The sequence below is a fragment of the Triturus cristatus genome, chromosome 3_1 (assembly GCF_964204655.1).
Source record: "Triturus cristatus chromosome 3_1, aTriCri1.1, whole genome shotgun sequence".
Lineage (NCBI taxonomy): Eukaryota > Metazoa > Chordata > Amphibia > Caudata > Salamandridae > Triturus > Triturus cristatus.
The window spans coordinates 648,096,674-648,119,811 of record NC_140583.1 but is presented as its reverse complement, the minus strand read 5'-3'; the positions used below and the strand labels follow the sequence as shown (position 1 = coordinate 648,119,811).

The window sequence follows — 23,138 nt, the reverse complement described above, 5'->3', positions numbered from 1 at the left end:
GGCAGGGACCAATGGGTCCCTGCCCTGGGGTGGGTACACCCCCTATCCTGCCACTCTCCTGTGGGAGGGGGGCAGTAGCCTAGTCCTGATTGGGCAGGGCTTCCCATCTTCAAGATGGCGAGAGCCCGGAGATGTGCTTCACCTCGCCTCCCCACCTGAGGGGTGGGTTTGGCAGAGGCTGGCACACCCCCTTTCCTTCCTTGCGGTTTCCGGCCAGGGGCCAGTTGCCGAGTACAGCAAGTGGCCTGGAGAAGCTCACAAAGGCGGCATGCCTTTGAAGCTTCCCCTGCCATCCTGGGGGAAGAGACCTAGCACCTCGCTCAGGATGTGCATTGTTGCAGGCCCAGGAGAGCAGATGGCTCTCTGCCCGGGGGTCCAGCAATATGTCTGCTGTGTGGCAGCCTAGGCAGCCCCTCAGACAAGACGTGGATTGTAGGTTAGGTTCAGGGGGCATCTCTAAGATGCCCTCTGTTGTGCTTTGTACATTATATCCTGCACTGACATCAGTGCGGGTTTAATGTGCAGAGAAGTTTGATACAAAACTTCTCAGTCTTCAGTGGAGCCATCATGGTGCTGTGGAGTTCGTGTTGACGATCTCCCAGCACCATATACTCTTAAATGGCAGCACTGCACTTACAGTGCCCAGGAATGGACCTGGGTACTGTAGGGGCACAGGGCTCATGCACCTGTACCCATGCCACTGGCATAGGGCACCCAGCTAGAGGGGTGGCTGATGTATGCCAGGGCAGTGTGTGTTGTGGGCATGGCACACAGGAATGTGTGCCATGTCGACTCTGTTTTGTTCTGTACCCAGACACTCAGCCTGCAAGGGCAGTGTGGGTGTGTCAGGGTACAGGGCCTCTGAGGGTGGCACAATAAGTCCCTTAGGGGCCTTCCCTGGTCACAGGGCCCTGGGTACCTAGGATATCATTTAACAGGGGCTGACATGTGGCCAGGGTTTGCCAATTTGGGTTTAGGTTTCAGCACAGTTTTTAGGAAAGGAACATAGGCCCTGGGCACCTGATTGGCAGGAACCCAGGGCGCACTCAGTCAAAGTACATTCAGCAATTCAGCAGAAAGTGGGGGCATACCATGCAAGAAAGATGGCACTTTCTCACAGACCTGCATCACAAACTCAGTGACTTCACGGGCTATCTGACTGGTCTCATGATCTGAAGTCTCAGGGACATTAACAACTTCCAACCAACCTGCATCAGGACTTAGACTGATCCATCTGTGAGTCTAACCTGCCACGTGATGCCACCCCAGTCCTGGACTCTTGGAAGTGGGCCTAAGGTTTATCTCCAGCAGAGTCGACACATCCTCTGCTGAGCAACCGTTATGTAGATTGTACTTGTTGCCAAAGACTCGCATCCCTGCTGCATCCCACATCTTGGGACAGACACATCAGCTTCAGAACCAATACTTTTCCCGGTGCAAGCTCCTCGTATCCCCCTTAGATGGCAGCCTCGATGATGAAGACGAACCTCCGCATTGCAGCGTCACCGCTCATCAGAACCGACGCTTTATCTTCACTACACCTCAGATCCTCGACACTGGCCTTCGCATCGCAAGCCCCGTCGACAGGATACGCGATGCCAATGCATCAGAACCGCCCAGCGCAGCCTCATCGCATCTCGGAACCGTGGTATTGTCCCACCTGCATGAAGCATCCTTGATGCGGACCCATGCATCGCTCTCCAACTAGGAATAAGGTACTTTGGCTCAGCGGGCCTAACTAGGTTCCTGTAGCCGGCCTGTGCTGCATCTCAGTCGGCCTGAACGTTTGATAATGTGCCTGTCCGGCGTGACCAGATATCCCCAAAAGTGCTTTTTGCTTGTTGGCACCATTTTCCCCCAAGTTCTACCTATTGGATTTTTGTCATTTTTTTTTTTTTTTTGAAAACCTTTATTGACATTTCAATCAATTACACGTATGGGCCTACAACCCCCGGGGCCGGCCGCTAAACAGTCAGGATAACAGAAAGCAAATCTATCACAGTCAGCACCTCGGGGTGCAAAATCTCGACGTTAGCATACTCTCAGTCTCTGAACGGCCCAAGTAGGAGACAAGGATAATAAAGGTTTACATTTTATAATAGAAGAGGATGGAAGGATCAGGCGCCAAACAGTTTCCCAGCAGCGAAAAATGGCAGGCAGAATGATGAACGTAAACAATAAACAGCAGTCTATCTAGGCAATGGCGCTGAAACAGGAAGTTCAGGATATGAAGGACTGACACGGCCATTTGCGCCTGCGACCCCCCTGCCCCAAGACCCAGGAAACTCCACGGAAATTATGGCACTCCGGAAACAGCAGTGATTAACAACAAAGGAGTTCTACCATGCTGATCCCAGAAAAAGACAGAGAAGAATAAGAGAAGAAAAGGAGGCCATAGAAAAAGGGGGTTAAAGACTAAAGAATCCCCCCCCCAACCCCCCACCCTGCACCTCTGCAGATGAGTACGGCCCCCCCCCCCCAGCAGTGTGCCTGTCGCCCCTGAACCAGACCCGAAATATAGAAGAAACAGAGAAAAAGAGTAGGAAAAGAACCCCCACCAGACGGGGGGGTAGAGAGAATATTAATAAACTGGAGGAGGGCCTGTAAAACACGCCCCCGGCTTCTCCCTCCCGCACCATACGTTTTCCCGCAAAGCATACAATACAGAACACGAAATCGACCCTGTCAAAGTGAAGTAAGGAGCATTACGCACTTGGTACACTAACAGTTATGCCGTGAGAGCACACAACGCCCGAGCCCGCCCGCCTAATAGATAACCATCTCTGAAGGGTCAGCCTCATCCTTGGCCACTCTTTGCAAACCCACCCATGCATACCCCTCGTCCCAGTGCCATGTCCAGTGTTACCAGGAAGAAAAGCGTCCAATAAAGATCAGGAAGCGACACACACAAGTAGGGTAGAGGGCTCTGAAGGTCGACACAATCAGCTCTATGGAGGGTCGTCTTTCCCAGTGCTGAGCCAGGATTTACACTGCACACCAGGCCCAGGAAGGCGGAATCAGGCAGAGTAGGCGACCGTTGCTTGGATGGTGCCTGAGTCGTCGGAGGCCGCGCACGGGACAAGGCCACCACCCCCCACTCAGGTCCAAAACCTCCGGAACAGACCAGATCCACAGCCAGCTGACCACACGTTAATAGACTGTCCGGAGAGTCCAGGCGTGCACTATTCACAGGGGCGGCCACTACACTGTCCCCTCGTGCGCGGTGTAAGAAGTCCCAGTGTACCTGGGGATAGGCAGGCGGCAACTGTTCCAACGCTGATGTCACTCCATCGAGCTTGCTCCCCAGCACCCAGGCGCCGTGAACCAAGGTGGAATGAAGGGCACCGAGGGCCACGAGAAGGTCACCGTACCCCAGTACAGCTCCCGGCGCTTGCTCCGCTACGCTCCTCAGAGGCGCACCCTCCCAATCCTGCTGCAACCCAGTATACAGGATAGTGGACACTGTCCTACCAAAATGGCCGCTGGGTAGATCCAACCCAGATCGGGACCGGGACTCAGGCCCAAGCGCCTCGGGTTCCATGTCGCTGGAAACAGGGTTCCGGGGGCAGGCAAATGATGTGTCCGGTGTGTGGTCACGGGCCACAGTCGTCCCCACCACGGACCAGCGCCCGCGAAAATCCGGGAGCAGCCCGCGAGAATCGGGGCGAGTTACGGGCGGCGTCCGGGCAGCTCACCGGCGAAGGCTGAGGCAATCACTGGAGAGTCTTGGAGTGGCCACCTCGGGCACGCACCCGGTCCGCTACGCGTAGTGGTAGGAACGACCACGGCGAAACGCAGGCCGACATTCGCACCACTCCGGCAGTCCGACTCCACCCAGTCACCGAAGGCCGCTGTTGTTACACTGCCGCCCGGCCACGGCGTCCACTCGAGGTCCCGGCTCCAGGGCTGCACAGGCCGCAAACTTCAGACGGACATTTCTCCGGCGGTATCGCTGCCAGAAACTTCGGGGTCACACGGTCGGTCGCCGCTCGCGTTCACCAACACGGGCAGATAGCGCAGGCTAAGGATCTCGTGCAGGATATCTGTGCGGGGTGCGGAGGTTCACTGAGCCGGGAGCCTACGCTGCCATCCCAGTCGCCATCTTGGCTCCTCCCCCCGATTTTTGTCATTTTGATCTTTATTTAATGAATTATGTGTTATTTTTCTAACCTGGTGTGGAATCTTTTTATGTGGTGTTTTCAATTATTTACTATTTAAGTGTTGCACAAATATTTTACACATTGCCTCTTTAGATAAGCCTGACTGCTCTGTGCCAAGCTACGATAGGGTGAACACAGGTTAATTTAGGGTTTGCCTGCCTTATCCCGACTAGGATTGTGGTTGTTGCTTGCCTAGGGTTTATACCCCAGTCAATAGCCAATCCAATTTCTAACAATGTTTATCCAATCCTTGGCCTCTCTGCGGCTCATATAGCAATGGTTAGGTGTGCCAACTGTAATTGTGATTATACAAAAATGTGTGAAGGAGGCACATAGCTGTTAAAATATTGAGAAGGTTAAAAGCTAAAGAAAATGTAGTGCATACAAGCGAGGGGGTGCATTGTGTGTGGGTGGATAGGTGAAGTGAAGGAAATGGAAGGAAGTACATGCAGGTGAAAGTGAAAACAGCATACTGAAGAGGAGAGAGATGAGGTGTGAGAAATTCAGTTTGAGTTTCAGAAAGGAGAAAAAAAGTGTATCTAATAAAAACAGACCCCAGAAGAGAATGGTGTAAAAGAGAAGAACAGGAGTGATAGAGACACTGCAAAGACCGTGGCCCTTCCACAGAACATAGTAATGTGTAATTCACAGTCTGCTTAAAAAGATGAAGTTACTTCACACACAAACACAAGCTGTTAGTCCACTGCAAAGGATGCGCTGACATGAGTATAATGCAAACCCAAATTTTGCTGTTGTATACACACCTGATGTGTTACCAATAGCGCAAATGACTGGCTGCATGAGTTGAAACACATCAGATTAGTATACCATATTTTGGATTTACATTATACCCATGTGAGTGTGTTCTTCGTTGTGGAGTGATGACAAGTACATATATTTCTAAAGGGTTCTCGAACCTGTTGGTGAGCTCTACCTCGAGATGGATTAGGGCAAACGGTGATGGGACTTTGCAGCATTCGGATATATATGTGTTGGGAATGGGGTCTCTAGTTGGCAGAGGTATGCGCTCTGTCCAAGAAGGGACAGCCACTCTAGTCAGGGTAAATCAGATACACGCTAAAAGCTTACCTGTGCTCACCCTCTGGTAGCTATGTGGCTCCACAGAAGTGAAAAGGTTTAGAACCGCTGACCTAGATCATTTGGAAAATGTCTATTATTCCTGGAAACACATTGCCGATCACTCACTGGAGTGAGGCTGCTGTGAAAACCAGGCAAAATGACATCATTCAATAAAGGATCTTGAATGCAATATGCATAAACAAGGAGGGATGCGTTCTGACTGGATAGCAGGCAAAAGATATTATATATCACAAACAACTCCCACACCATCCGGATAGAGAGCACGCACACGAAGCTGATGGACTTAAAGCTTCTTTATTTCATTCTGCCTATCACAGCCTGGGATATATATATAATAATCCATACCCATCATCTATATATTCATATTCATGTGTGTTCACAAGCATTATTGAACAAACTAATGACGTTTGTTGCCTATGTTGTTGGGTTCAATTCCTCAAATAACCATATGTACATTTATTTCTAAGCGGACTATCTGTTTTACGACTTCCTAATGAATATATATGCTTAGATTGGCTACCATATATGTTTTAATAATCCACTGGGCTGCAAAGCTTCCAACAGGAGGAGAGCAAACCCAGACACTGAACACCCTGAACCTTAACAATATTCCACATAATTTGCTACAACCGGACTTCACCCCTGCATATTTTTGTCCCCTGCTTTCCACCGAAACAGAAAAAAAGACAGCCAGTACAATGAGGGGCCAAATAAAAGAGGTCACCTTCCTAATAAGAGAAGCTAGTTCACATAAGACAACATCATTCGTAAAGTCTTAAAAAAGCAACAACCCCAAAATGTACTAAACTCCTAACTCAGGATTCATCCACAACAGGTGGAAGGTATCGTAGCATGTGTCAAGACAAATGCGTTAAAATTAAAAGGATTGACAAGGATTATAATGAATACAGGATGCACACGCCGAGTGGAACAAAGATCTTAACTAAAAGGGATGGGTTTGAATAAATGCTCAATTCAAAAAGGTCCCTAAAATGGGAGTCTGTTTAGTAGGCATGGAGTGTGAAGGGGAGAAGTGGGATGAAATCAAGACTCAGGGCCCGATTTATATGTTAGCCGAGAGGGCACTCCACTCCAACACGGTTTTCTGCCTGCCCGATTTATAAACTGGTGGACCATAGATTTGGCAACAGCGGAGACTACTCCGTCTCTGTCATGGCCAAACTTCTTCGAGGGCCAGAGGGAGCAAGCGTGGTCAGAGAATGGCTAGGTTTCCCTATATCCATTTTTTTATTGTCCCTCATCGCCTGGCAAACCCTTGCAGTGTGGGACAGTAAAAAATAAATAACACACTCCTTGCCATGGGAATTGACTTCCATGGTGAGTGGGCCATTATCTTTTTTATTTTCAAAAAGAAGATCCTGCTTCAGGATTTTCTTTTTGTAAATAAAGAAAACTGTTTGGTGCAGGGCTCCGTCAACATGACAGAGCCTTGCACCAGTGAAGACCATTGACTGGAACTGCTGCGACCGTGGTTCCTGGCAATGCTTTATTAATGAGCGCCAACTTGGTGGTCGATTATAAATCTGGCGGGCGGCACCTCCGTCAGGGCAATGGAGTAATTTACTCCATCACCCTGGCAGAGAAGCAGACTGTCTGCCTGAACAGAAATCTGACTCTTGGTGACAGACTGAACAAACTGACAGGAATGAAGCAACCGGACCTCTACCACAAGCTTTACCCCAAAGCGTGACACTGAGTACCAGTGCCATTGACCCTACACCCTACTCTGCTATCTATTTATGTCACACTTTCAAAAGTAGGTTCAGCTCTTTCGTCTATCGTCAACATCCCACCAGTAGGGGTAAATTCCTCTCATCATCGCCATTCTGCATCTAAGTATGCCCCATTTCCGATACCGCTATCATGCTGAGCTCTGAACTTACATGCTTGCACGTAGAAGCCAAGCCAACCACGGCATAAAACAAAATCTTCCACAGTCTTCTTCTCCTTTGGGTCCTGCATTGAGACGTGATCATTCGCACGATTAACACTTAACATTTGGTTGTAGTGATTGTCTAACTTTACTGTGCCTCCGTCATAAAATGCTCCTATTCCACGTAATCAGGGACATCTTAAGGATTGTAGGGGTCCTGGGCCAAACGTATTTTTGGGGCCCCTGTTTGGAACAGCTTTAAATTTATGATTCAATTTCTGCTCTCTCATGCCCTCTATGGCCAGGTCACTGACAGTGGCAGACACACTCGTCCAAATTCCAAAATGTGTTTTGCATCTAACATTCAGGGATAGTGACATGTTTTCAATATTGTGACACAGAAGCAGCTCACTGATATCACTGCAAATAATCTCGGAGGACACCCTTATTTCTCATATGTGAGGTCCAATTGTGATCTAAAAGAAACTATTTTTATGGACTTTGCATGAAAAATAAACAACATTTCTCATATAAAATGTCTGTAATAGACTTTCACACCACCAACGTTAAAACTAAATTAAAGTAAAATGGTGTTTATCATAATCTGTTTAAGAAGTATTCAAGTTCAGCAGGGCAAGACTCTGCAGAACAAAGCTGCATGTATAAGGGGTCCCTGGGCGGGAGCCCACTTTGCCCATGATTTAAAACATCTCTGCTTTATTATTTTTATTTATAATATCTGTATAGTACAAACCTATTCAATAGGCAACAAAGTTCTTCAGGTAACACGGAAAATAACATGGTGCGCTGTCCAAGGGGCAGAGTAGGAACAACAAGAACTAACACCATACAAAAGATACAGGAGAAATAGCATGGTAGAGACTATCATATGCAATATTGCAGATAGGGTTTGAAGAGCTATGCAGGTGTTTTCCCTTTCGGATTGCTACGTATCATGCACCGGGACACACTACAAATGCAGAAAGCAAGTGAGACTTGTTTGGTTCCCACTGTTTTTAGTTGGATGAATTTCAAATCTCTACTTTGATTTTCACCCTTCTCTTTTAAGACATGTACTGCTTTAATGTGATGTTTAGTTCTTTTATGCATAGAGATAAGTGGCTACAATGATGAGCACCTGGTTTGCATCTGTACCTGGTTGATTTTGGCGTGCTGCAGCTTGGTGAAAGGGCTCATTGAGGGAGGCAGCCGTTCTGATTCAAAAGTAGACATACTCTCTCCTAATGGTTGTACATTTTCTTGGGTTGTTTCACTTTTGTTCGGCTGATCTGAGAACAAAGGGTGGGGATTGTTCTTGGGAGTGGTAGCCCATAAAAGGGACCAACTTGTGAATGATGTCACAATAGGTCTCAAAGCCCAAGCAGTCATTATAAAACAGAGAAACATTCTAGAAAGCCCATTGTTGGTGATTGTTAGAGCTGCAGGACTAGGTGAAAAGAGCTGGTTCTCTCAGCGCTGGATGCCCCCATTAATGTGTAAATTAAATGAGTCATTGAAACAAAAGGGGAGCGAGAGGCAGAAGCAGGCCTACAGTATACCCTCCTACCTCGTATACCCAAAAGCAAAATACTACAGACTAAAAGAAACTCACAAAATAGAGTAAGTAAATGTATGTTTGAATATTTAATAATCTTACATGAAATTCACATACATTATAATCGCGATACAATTTCTCGATCAACTTTGTTTGAAACAGTAATAAAATGTAAATGTCATAAGGTCATTAAAATTCAAAATCGCAAACAGTCTGTAGGGTAAGATTCATGACCAGGTTCATCATTTCTCTACAGCAAGGATGAAGGAGGCTGAGGATATGACCGTGGTTGAGGATGTCACCTGCCTCCTACATGGATATTCTGGTGAGAAAATCAGCGTATTGAGGGCGGATTCTTCTTTGGGGCGGTTAACAATGGTGGGTCTTATGGCCGGGCCCGATACGTTGTTTCGATTGGTATCACCTGCCACTGATGCCCTACTAAGTGATGTTACACAAAGTGTTACTCACCACTATGAGTTTCTCCAGTGACATCATTATTTGCTCTTTGATTAGGTTTGGCAGCAGCAGCCAGCAAGGCCCCACTAGCGTCAAATGATACAGCCCCCCTTGCGAGATCGGATAGGATGAAAGATTGATTACAAAGCTGGTGGCTGAGGGTCTTGTCTGGGCTGCTTGTAGGGTTTGTTGAAGGTAGCCGAGTAGAGCGTATCTCCCTTTAATTGCAGAGATCAGCCCTTGCTGATGTCTGCTGGTTCCAGAGGTGGAAGGTGCCCGATGTTAATGCCTTCCACGTTGGGTGGTTGGGGCTCCTCGTGATTATGTTACCCGACAGGTTAGAACCAGAAGGAGGGGAATCATTTCAAGTGTTAAAATTAGACAAGTTCTCAGGCAGGTTTTATTTGCAAAATTGGGTACAACTGCTTCCCAATAGTTGCTGGCTCACTATGGGTGTTTCGAAGTACGATTGTTTTTTCCTTTTGAGTTTTTGGTTGCTTTTTTAGCTTTCTCTTTTCTTTTTTTCTAAATGGGCGTCTTGCCATAGCTGCAGTTAGTGTCATATGAATTCTGTAAACTGTTCGGCTGAATCAGTGCCTGGCTGCTGGCGTCCACTTTCCTTGTTGTGTCTTTATCTCTCTGCACATGTTGAGAAATAGATGGAGCCAAGATCTGGGGATAGGGCTGTGCAGGGTGCATCATTTATCAATTAACGGAATGTAGCTACAAAAGGGAAGGATTGGCGGAGGGAAAAGTTTGTATGCAGTCCATTTTATGTTGCAAGTTACCAATTTTGTTGTCCAAATTAGTAATGCCTGTGGATAGTGACTGTAAAAGATCAACTTGAAGCTCTAATTTAGGTTATTGCCAGTTTAAAGCCTGCATTGAGGTGGCGAGTGTTGTGTTGATAAGGCCTAGAGAGCCGGCCTTTATAGTAAACAGAGAATCAATGAGGTTGATGGTTGAAACATGATTGTTCAAGGGAATATCTTCCGATTGTTCTACTGAGGAGAGTTGAGTAAAAACAGTCAAGTGAGCAGCATCCGATTTTGGGTCCAATTCGGCCCGAAATCTGGTGGTGTCCTCGCATAAACTCTCCTCCTGTGGAGGCTGGAGCTTTGTGGTTTGTGCCACTCGAAATTGGAACTTGCTTCCTTTGGAGATTAAAACTGCATCTTCTCTTCTGGGTTTCCAGACGTCTTTAGAAACTTGGCTTTTTAATAAATAGTGTCTGTGGTCTTTGAGCTGTGGTCTTTTCTAGCTTGTTACTTAGAGCCAAGACGCTTTAGGGTATTTTTTAGGCTTTACAAAAATTCAAATCAAATCAAATGTGTCCACTGCAAAGCAATCTCAGTGAATTAGACAACTGATTGCTGGTGGCGTTTGATCCTTCGGGGACGGTTGAGGTAGGGATGAAGAAATTAAATAAATGACGGAGTGATCTTCGCAATACACCCCTCCATGATGCACTTGCACTCTTACTTCAAACATTTTTCCCAGTGGCGGGCAAATTTGAGAAGAGGGCTCGATTATACATGAAGTAAAAGTTTCAGAACATTTTGCTGTTGAGTTGTAGAGATTAAGTGGCTATCAAAGATGAGACTGGATTTTATCTATGCCTTTAACAGGAGAAGTGAATGAAGATTCCAGATGGTCCTGAAGCTAATTATGTTTTGAAGTTTTTAGATGCTTGCTCAATGGGAGTTTTGTAAGTCTACGTTGCCTCTGCATTTTGGCTTTGCGCAAGCTCTTAGTTTTGAAGTCAGGTTTGTGAGCCAATTTCCAGGGTAGATGCCGGTAACGTTTGTACAATGTAATCACCATAAGCCTATCCCGGAGCTTGTTAATGGTTTTCCGGGAACTTGGTCAAGGCCATTTTGTATGAGTGCCCGTCAGGCCAACCAGGCTTAAGGGAATTTGACTAAAAACAGAAGATCACTTTGGAGGGGCATGGGCCTGCGAGGACTGCAGTTGGAAGAAATATAGTACAATCAACAGGAGCGTTGAAGACGCCAATAAATGCACAAGAAACTTTAAATGAGAAAAGCAGAGATTTCAAGTGACTTAACTCATTCCTAGAGACCTTGCCGCTACTACCGCTGGCGCCACCCAAGCTGTAGGCTGTAGATGCAGGCTGTACGATTCTAAACCTCTAATATGCGGATGAAGATGAATGAATGTCCTTCATGTTCCTCAGGTGTCCTTTTTGACCTCTTCTTCCTGGAAACGAGTGTAGTGATAGATGTGATGTGCTAGATTTGGCAGAAAACTACTGGCTAAGGAGCAAGATCTGACATGACCGGAGCGAAACAGCAAAGAAAGTCCAGTTAAAACCAGCAAAAGCCAAGGCAGGGCTGGCTAGGGCAGTCTCCCCCACCAAACTGCTTGCCTGGCTTCCATGCTCTTGGGCGTGCTGAAAGTGCTCTGTGGTGCCCTCTGCCCTCTCTGGCTCCTCGGGCGGCAGCACAGTGACGGCAGAGCTGTGGAGTGTTAAAGGGAGTGATGAACAGTGAAGACGCCCTGCTCGGGCTAAAATTTCTGGGTCCTTTTCAACAGGTGGGCACAAGCCTGGATGACCCTATTCTAGATGCCGATTAGGCTGGCGTTCCCAAATTCAGGGATGAAACTGGAGGCATCAGGAGATGCTACAGGAGACGCTACACACCTGAGAATAGGCCACGGTTTCTCCCTTTTCTTTTGGAGTTGAGGAGGAGCCGATCTGTCTGAGCAGAACTGAGCTGGAGATGGCATGCATTGAGTAGTGGCAGAGATATAGACTCACTTAGTCACGTGCAATGGACAATGACGGTCTACTTTCACCTGCAAAGATACGTCTGGTTAAAGGGCCCTCACCCATCTGAGTCGCATGCTTTATCATCGGATCGGCACCTCATCCAGACCTACTCAACAGTAACAGCAACACAAGCACTTTCTGGAGATCTTTTTGGTACTGTGTTTGGAAAAAAGCATGGGGAGACAGATAATGAAAAGGTAATAAAAATACTCTGAGGTCAAACATGAGGAATCCTTATTTAGGCTGCCTATTGTGATCATTAAAATATTAAACAGCAGAAAGTTTGGGGATGATAATTGATCCTCTCATACTTGAACAACATGTTTCAGCCACTGTTTTAAAGCCGCCTGTAGGGGAGGTGAACATGGACCACCATGGTCTACCATGCATGAATAAATGGGGCAAAAACTCTATTTTCGGATTTCTGTGGGTCTGTTTTATTTTGTATTTAGATATCTCTCAGTCAGAGACAGGACTGTTCTGCTGCCATGAGATGAAGTGAAGGTGAACGACCCAAATGTGCTCTTTCACACCCCAAATGAGGACAAGAAAGCCAAGGATCTTATGTTCTCTATCTACTTTATGCGTACAGCTGTGTAGCTGTTCCTGTGAGCTGGTGTATCTGGCTAGAATTTATTTTCTGAGAACTGTTTTTTTTTCTTTGGTGGAGAACAAAATCTAGTTTCGCGCCTATCTGTGCAGTCATCTCCATTCTAGATAATTTACCTGTCATGGAAAGAAGACAGTCGTAGATAGCATTGTCGCGATGTGCTCAGGGTCAACGTGAATGGTGTGCACAGGAGGCATGTTAATTGCAATAGGTGTTTTCATACTTTGGTCCACGAGTGTGCAGCACCTTTCGTAAGGGTGGTAGGAAATGCCGATATTTGCACCTTACTTGAAGTGTCAGCTGAGCCATGTGCCTTCGACGAACTTCCTTGCTTGCAAGATTACAAAACTATCACAGCAATTCCTACTTTTTAGAAGTTTGCGTGTATGCTTTTGTGCCAAAAGGAAATGGAACATGCCCTCTATTACAATACAATTAATCTATTTTTTGGTGTTATTTTAGGAGTTGTAAAGGCTATTGTCCATACTCTGTCCATAAAAGATCCTGCAGAAATGGGATCTTATACTCCTTCCAATAGTTTATATTGTTATAAAACTCCTCACTGATTTGCAATATATTTAAAAATACCTGGTACCAGATCCCGCTTAAAGTACAGTAAAAAAAAATTAACCATGAATACATTGCAAACTAAAAAGCGAAATGTCCATTAGCCCATACCCAATAAGTGTTATCATCAAACTCAATAGTGTATATTTGGTCAAACGCAAAAGGATGAAGGCTGAGCGGGGTTTCGAGGAGGCAGCTTTAGAGCACTGAACCGGTTTAGAATCCTAAGATTAGGCTACATACCTTAACCAGGCGGGAGGGCTGGCCCGGAGTCAGTACCGTGTCAGGTTTATATGTCTGAAAGATGATTAGTTCAGATTTGAGCCTCTGCAAGGCCGGTTGGCCTTGGGAGATTCAGTTGCACACCCAGTTGCTGTGCCTCATGGCGTGAGATGATAGGGTTGCTGATTGCCCCTATGTTGCATGGTTTGCAAAGCACAGAATTCATTAGTCTCTTGGATCTTGGTACTCGAGGCTTTCTTGGGTATACTGATGTCTGCAGCTGGAGCAGGAGGGTCTCTGTGGGAAGCTGGACATTCCGCCTTCCTCTTTCCAGAGTTTCTGTGTTTGATGGGCTTTATAGGGCACGATTTTCCAGGTCACGGACCGTGAAACGATCTAGATGTTCTAAACTCTTACCTGGAATAACAGGAAATCCCGGTGCACACAACGCAGTTTGCCACAGCCACGGGTACGTAGTACTGATGGTAGCTGCTGTTCAGCCATCGGTCTGGGAATACATAGGCAGAGTAGGCAATGGCGGAGCCTGTGGATGAAATAATGTCATGATGAAGCAGGCGAGTCACAAAAACATGCCCACCCACAAGGAGAAAAAAGACTCTCCCCTTGCCCCTCTTCACCCACCCCCCTAGTATCCATGCGTCTCCTGCTCATGATCCAGTTGATCCAAGACAGACAGATGAACCTCTAGTAGATTCCAGTCAATTGCACAGAATTCAATTGAAACCAGAAACATGCCAGCCACAAAAAGGTACATCAGTCCGCCTCCCCGAAACATCCTGAAGCATCTAGTCAGCTTCTGGGCTAAACTCTGTTGTATCTGTGCCTCCCTCCAATAGCATATCCTGCCTTCAACATCTACCTATTTCATCCCATCAGATGTCACCCGTGGTGAGGTTGGGATTACTTTACACTCCCCAGCAGACCCCCATTTTGAGGAGTATGGGCTTCCTCGCAAGTATGTTGCACGTGGGCTGTTTGAGCCTCCGTCATGACAGCATCCAGCATCCCCAACTCAAAGAGGTTGTTGCCCAGAAGACGATACAAAGAGTCTTCAACACCCCCTCACACAAACTCAATGTTGTCACTGCCTATTAAGGTGCTGCGTGAAAAGAGAATCTTCCAGACCAGTCATTAAAGGTCACCTGACAGTACCCACATTGCTCTTTCCAAAACCTTGTCTGGCTAGATCGCCCGTGCCTGCTCGCCTATTAAGAGATTAGTTCAGGGTCTCCTGCAAGTCAGTACCCCTCTTGCCATCCATGCACGCCTTGTCTGGTACTGTTGGGTGCGTTTCAGGACACCACTGCAGCATCAGACATGCCATCGGATTGCGGTCGGATGTCACAGGACAGTCATTTGTACACATTTGACCTCATTCCAAATTGTCACACAGTAATATTGTTCTGAGGTAAATCCCTTACTGTACCTGGCTATTATTACCAGAGACGATATTATTGCATAATCCCAGGTTTCCTAGGTTGGAACCAAGGATAATGTGCATAATCGGAGATACCACCTCATCATTCTACTCACTGTGCCTCGTTATAACTAATTTGCCAAGTACAAATTCTGCCAGATGTAACCTGGAGAATTTTAAAGGTATGCACAATTACCGCACCAACGTTATTCACAAATCAGTTCAAACTTTAATATACTGACCAGCTCAGAATGAGGCCCTAGATTTATTCCAGGGAACGTAGAAAACTCCCCATGTGTCTTATCTGCACAATCTTATCAGACACCTTGTTACTCTGTATTACCAGCTTTGTGCCCTGCAGGATTTCTATCCCCTGGCTTGAAGCCACTAGCCACAGCTTTCTCGCTGGCCACGTTCCCTAGTATACTGGAAGTCCTAGGATTACTGTTAGGAATGGCTCCGACTCATGGGGCTGTTCTCTGTGCTGCCTCTTCTGGGTCACCATGTAGGCTTTTCGCGGCTTCCATACCAAAGCCATCGGCCTGGGTCTGCCTCACGGGTATCATTAGGAAGATAATGATGCAAATCCATCAGGCAAGGGTCCAGAAGGCTCTCAACTAACAGCAGCTAGAACAGTCTACCAAATCTTATGTTATTAGTAGTGACATGCATCCATTAGTTCCAAAATGTAGATATTTTTGTCAGACTTTGAACTTCAGACAGTGCTGAACAGGAGTCCGGCTAAGACCGAAATCAGTGGAGTCTTCATGCTTTATACTTTGAGCTTTTCTTTCCTCTGGTTCCGCAGTCCCTTCCATGCTGCTGATAAGCTAGCTGCTTTTACCTCTTCACTGGTAAACCTTACATGCTAACCCTTACTTTGACAGCAACACCAACTTATCTTTGCCCACAGAGCACATTTGCACTATGCCTTTGGGATGTTAAAATGTAGGGGGTGCATAGGTTTAGAAGCGACGTCGAAACTGCAGGAACCCTAGAGCAGGGGAAGCGTTCAAGATGTTGTGGTATCTTTATGCCTGAGCAGGAGGACATCGGGATGGGTGGGAGGGGGAATCAACAGGTGTTCCACCTGGCCAACTTCACCTTCCTCAGCCTCATTTAGAGAATAGAGGACAGGCTGAGTGAATGATGGTGAAGACACCAGCAGCAGCTTCACCTGGAGGAAAACCTTCTCCACGGACCAGATGCAACTGAAAATGGCACCCAAGAAGGATCATAATCAATGTCGCCTCTCCAACAACTTTTCCACCATCATCCTTTCTGCCCAGGACAACCTAGTATACCATTATGATTCCAAGCAAACAAAAACTGTACAAGGGTGGTTAGTTATGTTATTCTAGAAACTGAACCCTACTTTGGGGGTTTATTGCAAGTACTGGCATAAGGGACGGCAGATCCACAATGCTTGAAACACACGATTGGAGAAATGCTTGGAATTTGTTGGACCATTAGATATCGCTCGGGGGTAGCAATTGCCAGTGGTCCAAACTGAGGAGGCACGGTGAGCAAAAGAACGATGTGCTGGGATGCTACCCCAAGCGATTGTCAGTGCTAGACAAATTGTAAGCATTCCTCCCATCACATTTTGTGTGTTTCATGTACCTCCCCAAGAGGCATGGGTATGCCTGGACGTGGGTCCCATGCTCACTGTGTCACTAGGACCAAGCTGAAGAGCCCATATCTAGGGTGAAACAGGTCCTGGGTTGCTTATGTTCCGGTTCAGAGAGGACCTGGCCTGGCAGCTCGGGTTAGACTGTTCCCATGAGGAATAGGGTCTTGACTGCCTTGCATATGGCTGGGCCCAAACTGTATTGGCAATGTGGGCCAAAGAACGATGGGTTGGGATACTACCACCAACGATTACCACTGGTTAGGCAAATTGCAAGCATTCCTCCCATCACCTTCTGTGTGTCTCATGTACCGCCCTGTGTGGCATGGGTATGCCCAGACGTGAGTCCCATGCTCACTATGCCCAAGGAGCCAAGCTATACCCAGCTGATGAGCCCACAACAGGAAGGAACTGGTCCTGGGTTGCTTGTGCTTCAGTTCAGGGAGGACTTGGCCAGGTAGTTCAGCATGAACAGTTTCCATGAGGAGCAAGACCAAGACTAATTTGCATATGGCTTGGCCCAAACTGAGGGGGCATGGTGAACAACAGAGCGGTGGGTTGGGATGCTACCCCGTCCAAGTGCCAGTGGTTAGTCAAATTGCAAGCATTCCTCCCATCACCTTTTGTGTGAGATCCACAATGCCGCTATGCAGTGGCAAGTCTGCCGTCATTTGGTATTTTCTGCCCTTAACGATTCATCAAAAAACAGGCTTCATAGATGGCGTATATTTTTTAGACTTGGAGCCTAGACCCCACTAGCATATAGGAGTATCTGCCTTTACCACAACAGCAGTACAGTGGTCAGGCACCCAAAGTGTGAGGCTCTTTACCATAAACTTATCTGTTTCTATATAATAGGCCCCAGCTTTCTCCATGTGCACCTGCTCCATTTCAACTTGTCTCACTGAACCACATGCTTTTCCTCAGCCAACTTTTCTTTTTCCACTCCCCTTTCTCATTTATCTGTCGAGCTGAAGGGTCCCAGGATAAGTAGATCACAGCACTGGGGCCGGGTGACTAGCTAAGACCTCAGATGTACCAGGGGAGGGTCTCTTTCAGGAAGGGTCGCAACTTTCTTCACAGTCGGATGCTTGGACTGGTATGTTAACACTGCTGATGCGGGATACCTAACTCTGCACCCCTCCTGTAGTGACTACGTTCACAACCTCATCTATTTCCACAATATTATCCATTTGTATTTCTCAAAGAAGAAACAGATTAACTTTTCTGAACTACAATAACATTTTCATCCGGTCTAAAAACTGGGATTCGCATTGCAATGATTGTCCTAGGTTGACCTTGTAAGAAGTTGGCCTGATATATGCTGTCCACTAGTTCTAGTGGGCACCTTGTACCAGTCTAAACAACCCCTTATGGTGATAGGTTAAAGACAACCTTTACTGAAAGCTATCCTAGTGGTAGCTATGGAGAGCAGCCTTCAGGCTAAGTCTTGAAGGAATGTAAAGCATCTTGTTTTACCAGTCTATAATCTCTTGAATGATCAAATGAAAAGATAACCACACAAGGTATATAGTTAAAATATATGTATTTAAGATAGAACACACCCCTCTAGTCTCTTTATGAGGCTAGAGTTCAAAGTACTTAGTTTACAAGTGAGCAAGCATCAGTAATAGCACAAATACATGTTTGAGCCATAGGGGCGTACCAAACCATATACCAAAAAAGTGATATAAGAACCACGACTGAACTAGACACAAGGCCTAGAGCCTGTAGAATCGCTGGGACCCCAAGGAACCACCCAAGGTAGTGACACAGGGGACCCACGGGGACTGTATGCAGTGTGTAAACACAACCGCGGGTTCCCGTTAGCTTCTATGGGCAATGTTACGGTTGGAAATTTAAAGATTAGGGACACTTAGATTCGAGTCAGGACCAAACCCTTTTGGACTTAAGCAGTTCTAGGGCTAGCACCCACGGGAGCACCGGAGTACTCGAGTTACCTCACCCAGGGAAGCCGGGTGCATAGGTGTCTTTTGGTGTCGGGTCACGTCGTCGATTTCAATAGAAGCCTGCAAAGAACTGCTGCTGCCGTGAAGAGGAGAAGTGTCCGAAGAGATCCAAGCCTAGATCTAGGAAGGAAGGAACCTGAAAGCAGAGGGGACACAGTCTGGGTCACTTGCCAGTGACCGAGGGCAGGATGGACCAATGCCCACAGATGTCGGGTGCTTCAGGTGAGTTGACGGGTGTCTTGATTCTTCAGCTACGAGGTCCAGGAGGCGTCAACGAAGTCCACGAGCCAGATTCGAGCTACCCACGAAGTCTGTTGAGTGCTGCGGTGTTGGCGACCAGATTGGACCCAACAAGCCTTGGCAACAGCAAGTCACTGGAATTCAGAGAAAGGACTGCGGTGCAGACCAGCAAGGTTTGAGGGACTCACCCAGCAAGGGTAAGTCAGGGCAAGTCTGGAGCAACCAGGAAAGCCCAAGAAGAAGAGGAGTTGCCTTCGTGGGGACCTGCTTGCCAACGGGCTACTGATCGCGAAGAAGCCTCGAGTAGTCGCACTTGAAACAGGCCCACGGGTCACTCATGGAGTGGAGGCCCACAATCTTCAGTGCAGGAGATGCTCAAGGCTGGGGCTACTCGGAGCCCAAATCACAACTTCGAGGAAGACCAAGAAGATAGTGTTGCTGCAAAAGTTCACAATGTCCAGGGGTCACAGTTCTATGTCCCCCCACGATAGCCACGGGCCTCAGCTTTGCTGTGGACTCAGGGTAGCCTCAGGGAAGTCTGGAAATCCACCTCTGGTGATAAAAAGACTTCAGCGTCCAGCGGGAGCTTCAGCGATGCAGACTGGTCAGTTGCTTCTTTGGTGCCTGCCAAGCAGGGGAGTCACTCCTTGACCCCAAGGGAGATTTCTTCAGTCTTCTAGTCAGGATAGAACGTCGAAGGTCCAGGATGTACGTAGCAGAGTTTCGTCCAGGGTAATCCAAAGTCCTAGGGACTGGGTTCCTATACTTATACCAAGTTTAGGGGATGGAGTAACTCTAAGGCCCCACCTATGGGTGGGCTTGGAAAGAGGGGTGGTTACACCCATTTCCTTTGTCCAGTTTCACGCCAGAGCAGGGGCAGGTAGCCCCTGCAACTGGTTTGAACTGGACTATGCACAGGGACACCAAATGTGCCCCCAGTGCAGGACTTCAAAGCACCAGAGAGTGCTCCCGCCCAGCCCCAATACACATCTGCCTGTCTGGGGAGGTGGTTACACCTCCCTTCGACAGAAAACCTATTGTCCAGGCCTCCCCTGCCGGAGTTTCGGTCAGCAGCAGGAGGCCAGACCAGTGTCTGTGGCAGAGGCATCCATTTTGTGATGCCAGGGCTCAGGAAAGTCCTATCGGGTTTGACCAGTGTGAACATATCTCTCCCTCTAGAAGGGTGGAATGCTACCCCCGCCACCAGAACTGTCAGAGGGGTAGTATTCCAAGATGTTTGACACCAAACACGACATGTTTTGATGCAGCCATTGCAAAGTTAGCATTTACCGCGAGGTAATAATGCACTTAAGAGTATATGGTATGGATGTATCACAGAACAGCCATAAGGAAGTATTTCCGAAAGCTGCAGAGGGGCTCAGCTCATGCTTGGGCACCCTCTCACACAAAACCAAGCACTCTGCCTTCAGGATTGTCAAGGCCTGCCGTAGGAGTGACTTATAGGTTTATATGTGTCTGTATATATAGTGGATGTAGGTAGCCTATAACACTGTAAGGGGTGCAAGCACCACCTTACCCAGGCTGCAGTAGCAGGCCCGTGGTGTCATTTTGGAGTGCTTCCCAGGGGTGGCATAATACATGCTTCAGCCCCTGGTAGGCCTCTGAGGTACCTATGCCCTAGGTACATAGTGTGCCATATACTAGGGCCTTATAAGGCACTCCAGAATCCAATTAGAAAGGTACCTAATGTACATGGAAACCATTTTACAGAGAAAGTAGATAGACTGGGGCCCTGAATAGCAGGATCCCGTCCAACTAAGTCATAAACCAGCAAAACACCAGGAAAAAAGTGGGGGCAACCATATAGTCAGATTCCACCTTCCTAGAGACCTTTCTGCTGTTACTGTGAGTTTGTAGCAAGTGTCTGCCTGGATTCTCTAATAGTGGTGATGGATGCCAGTGACGGTGTTTCTCTCCCGAAGAGTGAACTCTCGCTTTTGGTTGTCTCTGTTGTGGCTAGGTTGGGTTGGTTCCTCCTTGTGGTTCAATGGTGTTTGTGGCCCTCCTCAGCTCATAGAAAAGCTGCCTTTGTTTCTGTGCTCCTGTGCCCTTCGCACACAGCCCGCCTCAGGAAGAGGTTAATGTGAACTGTCTGCCTCTGAAACAGAATCAGCACCCGGCTTCATATGAAAATGTTTCTGCAGTCTGTGGAAATATGGATTTTTATGATCAGTTATGTCCCCTATCTTGGACCCCAACGGTTTCATGTATAAATCACAAGTACATGTATGTTTCCTCCAGTTCCAGTTATGAAGACGCAAACACATGTGCGGCCACCGTCAACATGTCCTCTTTCAGATCAGCCATGAATGGGCCGGATATTCTATTCCTAAGTATGAAAGGCCACCGGCTTTATATGGTTCAGTTATGCCATTTCTACAGTCCAGGCGAGTAGGCCCTGATTCTGCCATTAAGCCTTTTCCTGCCTTCTGCCTCTGAAAGCTCCAGTCTGAGCTCGCATCTGTATCCATGAACTTTGTCCTACTCCCTGCGCGGCTAACGGTGCCTGACTCGATCTGTCTGCTTGCCAAAAACTGTATTTCACCTTCAAGATTATCTGCTCTGCTCCGCTCCTCTACCCAATGCATTCCTGTCTAGTAGTTTAAGTAAACATTCTTCCAGCTACCGAGCAAAAGGCCTGGCTTCTCTGTCTTTATGCAAGTAATTCATAGCCCTGTTACTATGGAAGATTTCTGCCCTCGCATCTAGTGTAGACACTTAGACGCTTGTACACGCACTAACAGTCAGTATAGTCAGTATAGAATAAGATTCTATCCTAAGAGACCTCTCTTTTTGGATAACACAGTTCTTTAAACATAGGATGTTAGATATGATTTGGGATTAGGTTGACATAACCCCAGACTTCTGTCTCCACATGTAGAGCTAAATGTCAAGTCCCCTTCACCCCCTAGTCGCACGTCAATCACACGTCATGCTGCTGCGCGCGCATCTCTGCCAAGTATTTCTGCTGACATTGCGAAATTCTTTCATGGAACCACCCTATTGTGACATCATACCTGATGACGTTCTCTAAGTTACGCCCAGTTACACCCATTTTAGTTACGCATGTATGTTCTTATCTTTGTTATCAACTGTTACGCCTTCTGCATCTGTTTCACTGTAATGCCTATTGTATAAAAATGATTACTTGTCAATAAAGTTAGCCCTTCACTTCCTGAACCTTCGTGGTGATGGAATATGGAGTCCATCAATTCGAATTGATTTTGGAATAAAGCCCGTTCCGAACCTCTAATACCACGGATTCTGCCTCTTATTTTACTGAGCTATTATTATAGATATTCCGCATCAAATTAAGTTCCGGTAATTAAATTATTTACCACAAGTCTCGGGAAAGGGAAAAGTCTGCAAAAACAGCCTTCACCCTTAAACGTGGGTGCCAATATTGTCAAAGGAAAGACAGTTCCCAGTTGGTGTTGAACCGCTGTCCAGCTGCTCCAAAACAATGTATACATAGCCCTTGGCACACTACAGCAGAAAGCATTTGATCAACCTTGACCAACGTGACCGATGCCCCTCAGGGTGTGGAATTGCATATACCGTCTCCCTATGTAGGTCGAAGCTGAGACAAAGTTCTGCCTAAAAGCACTTCCTATTTGCTGAAGGCTGCCCGAGTGAAGGACGAATGAAATTAGTAAAGGCGGCTGCCATGGCCCACTCAGCAGCCTACTGCAAGTCTACAAGCGCCCAGCCTGGGAGCGGTGGTCAGCATTGTGGTACTGCTCTAACGGCACGCGTTGTACTGACTCACGTTGTTACGTCATACATCCCAGTTGTTTGTTTGGGTTATACTGCACGACAAGTCTATGCAGTTATTTTCCTGAGCACCTGGCAAAGGTCTTGGTCCTAGGAGTTAATGTGGGAGCGCTGGCTTTTTAACTGCATATCCTCAGCCCACGTTTTTAAGAAATGTTTAGTTGTCTTGAACCATCTTCAGCTAATTGTTAGTAAGAGCTTGACCGACTGTAGTAATAAAGTGAACTAGTATCTTTAGACTGGCGAGTCACAGTTAGATTTTACTGAAGCTCGACAGGAACTTAGATCTTGATACACCCGTGTCTCAAGGATGGCTGGTTGGGGTCCAAATATTTTCATGCCTTAGGGTACTAGGGGACACAGCAAGCTGGTTGCTGATCAGGAACATTTAGATCCCACTATTAGAGGAACCGCCGCTTGTGAGTAAAAAAAAAAAAACAGTCGTGTTTGGATACCCGCCCCCCCCCCCCTACCCCCCCCCCAAAGGATCCCTGCCACGGGCTTCACAGCCAGCAGCGACAGGGGCGAGTTGTGAAGATGCTTCAGGTTGGTTCAGGAGAGGGATGTATGACGTAACAATGCGAGTCAGTACAACGCATCAAACAACATACCACTGTGTTTGGGGTCCTACTGCAGGAACCATATTAGGCACTTCCTGTTTTCACCACAGTTTTGCTTTAACTACTCTTATTTAATACGCCTG

General features: G+C 47.1%; 1 protein-coding gene across 4 annotated transcripts in view; it reads right to left on the bottom strand.

Moving 5' to 3' along the window:
* PAQR5 (progestin and adipoQ receptor family member 5) overlaps positions 1-23,138 on the bottom strand; it is a 72,284-nt gene that overhangs the window by 37,016 nt on the left and 12,130 nt on the right. For all 4 annotated transcript variants that reach the window (XM_085644652.1, XM_085644654.1, XM_085644653.1 and 1 more), the window contains one exon: positions 13,780-13,906. In XM_085644652.1, the coding sequence (XP_085500778.1) occupies positions 13,780-13,906 (127 nt within the window). The remainder of the gene's footprint in view (positions 1-13,779; positions 13,907-23,138) is intronic.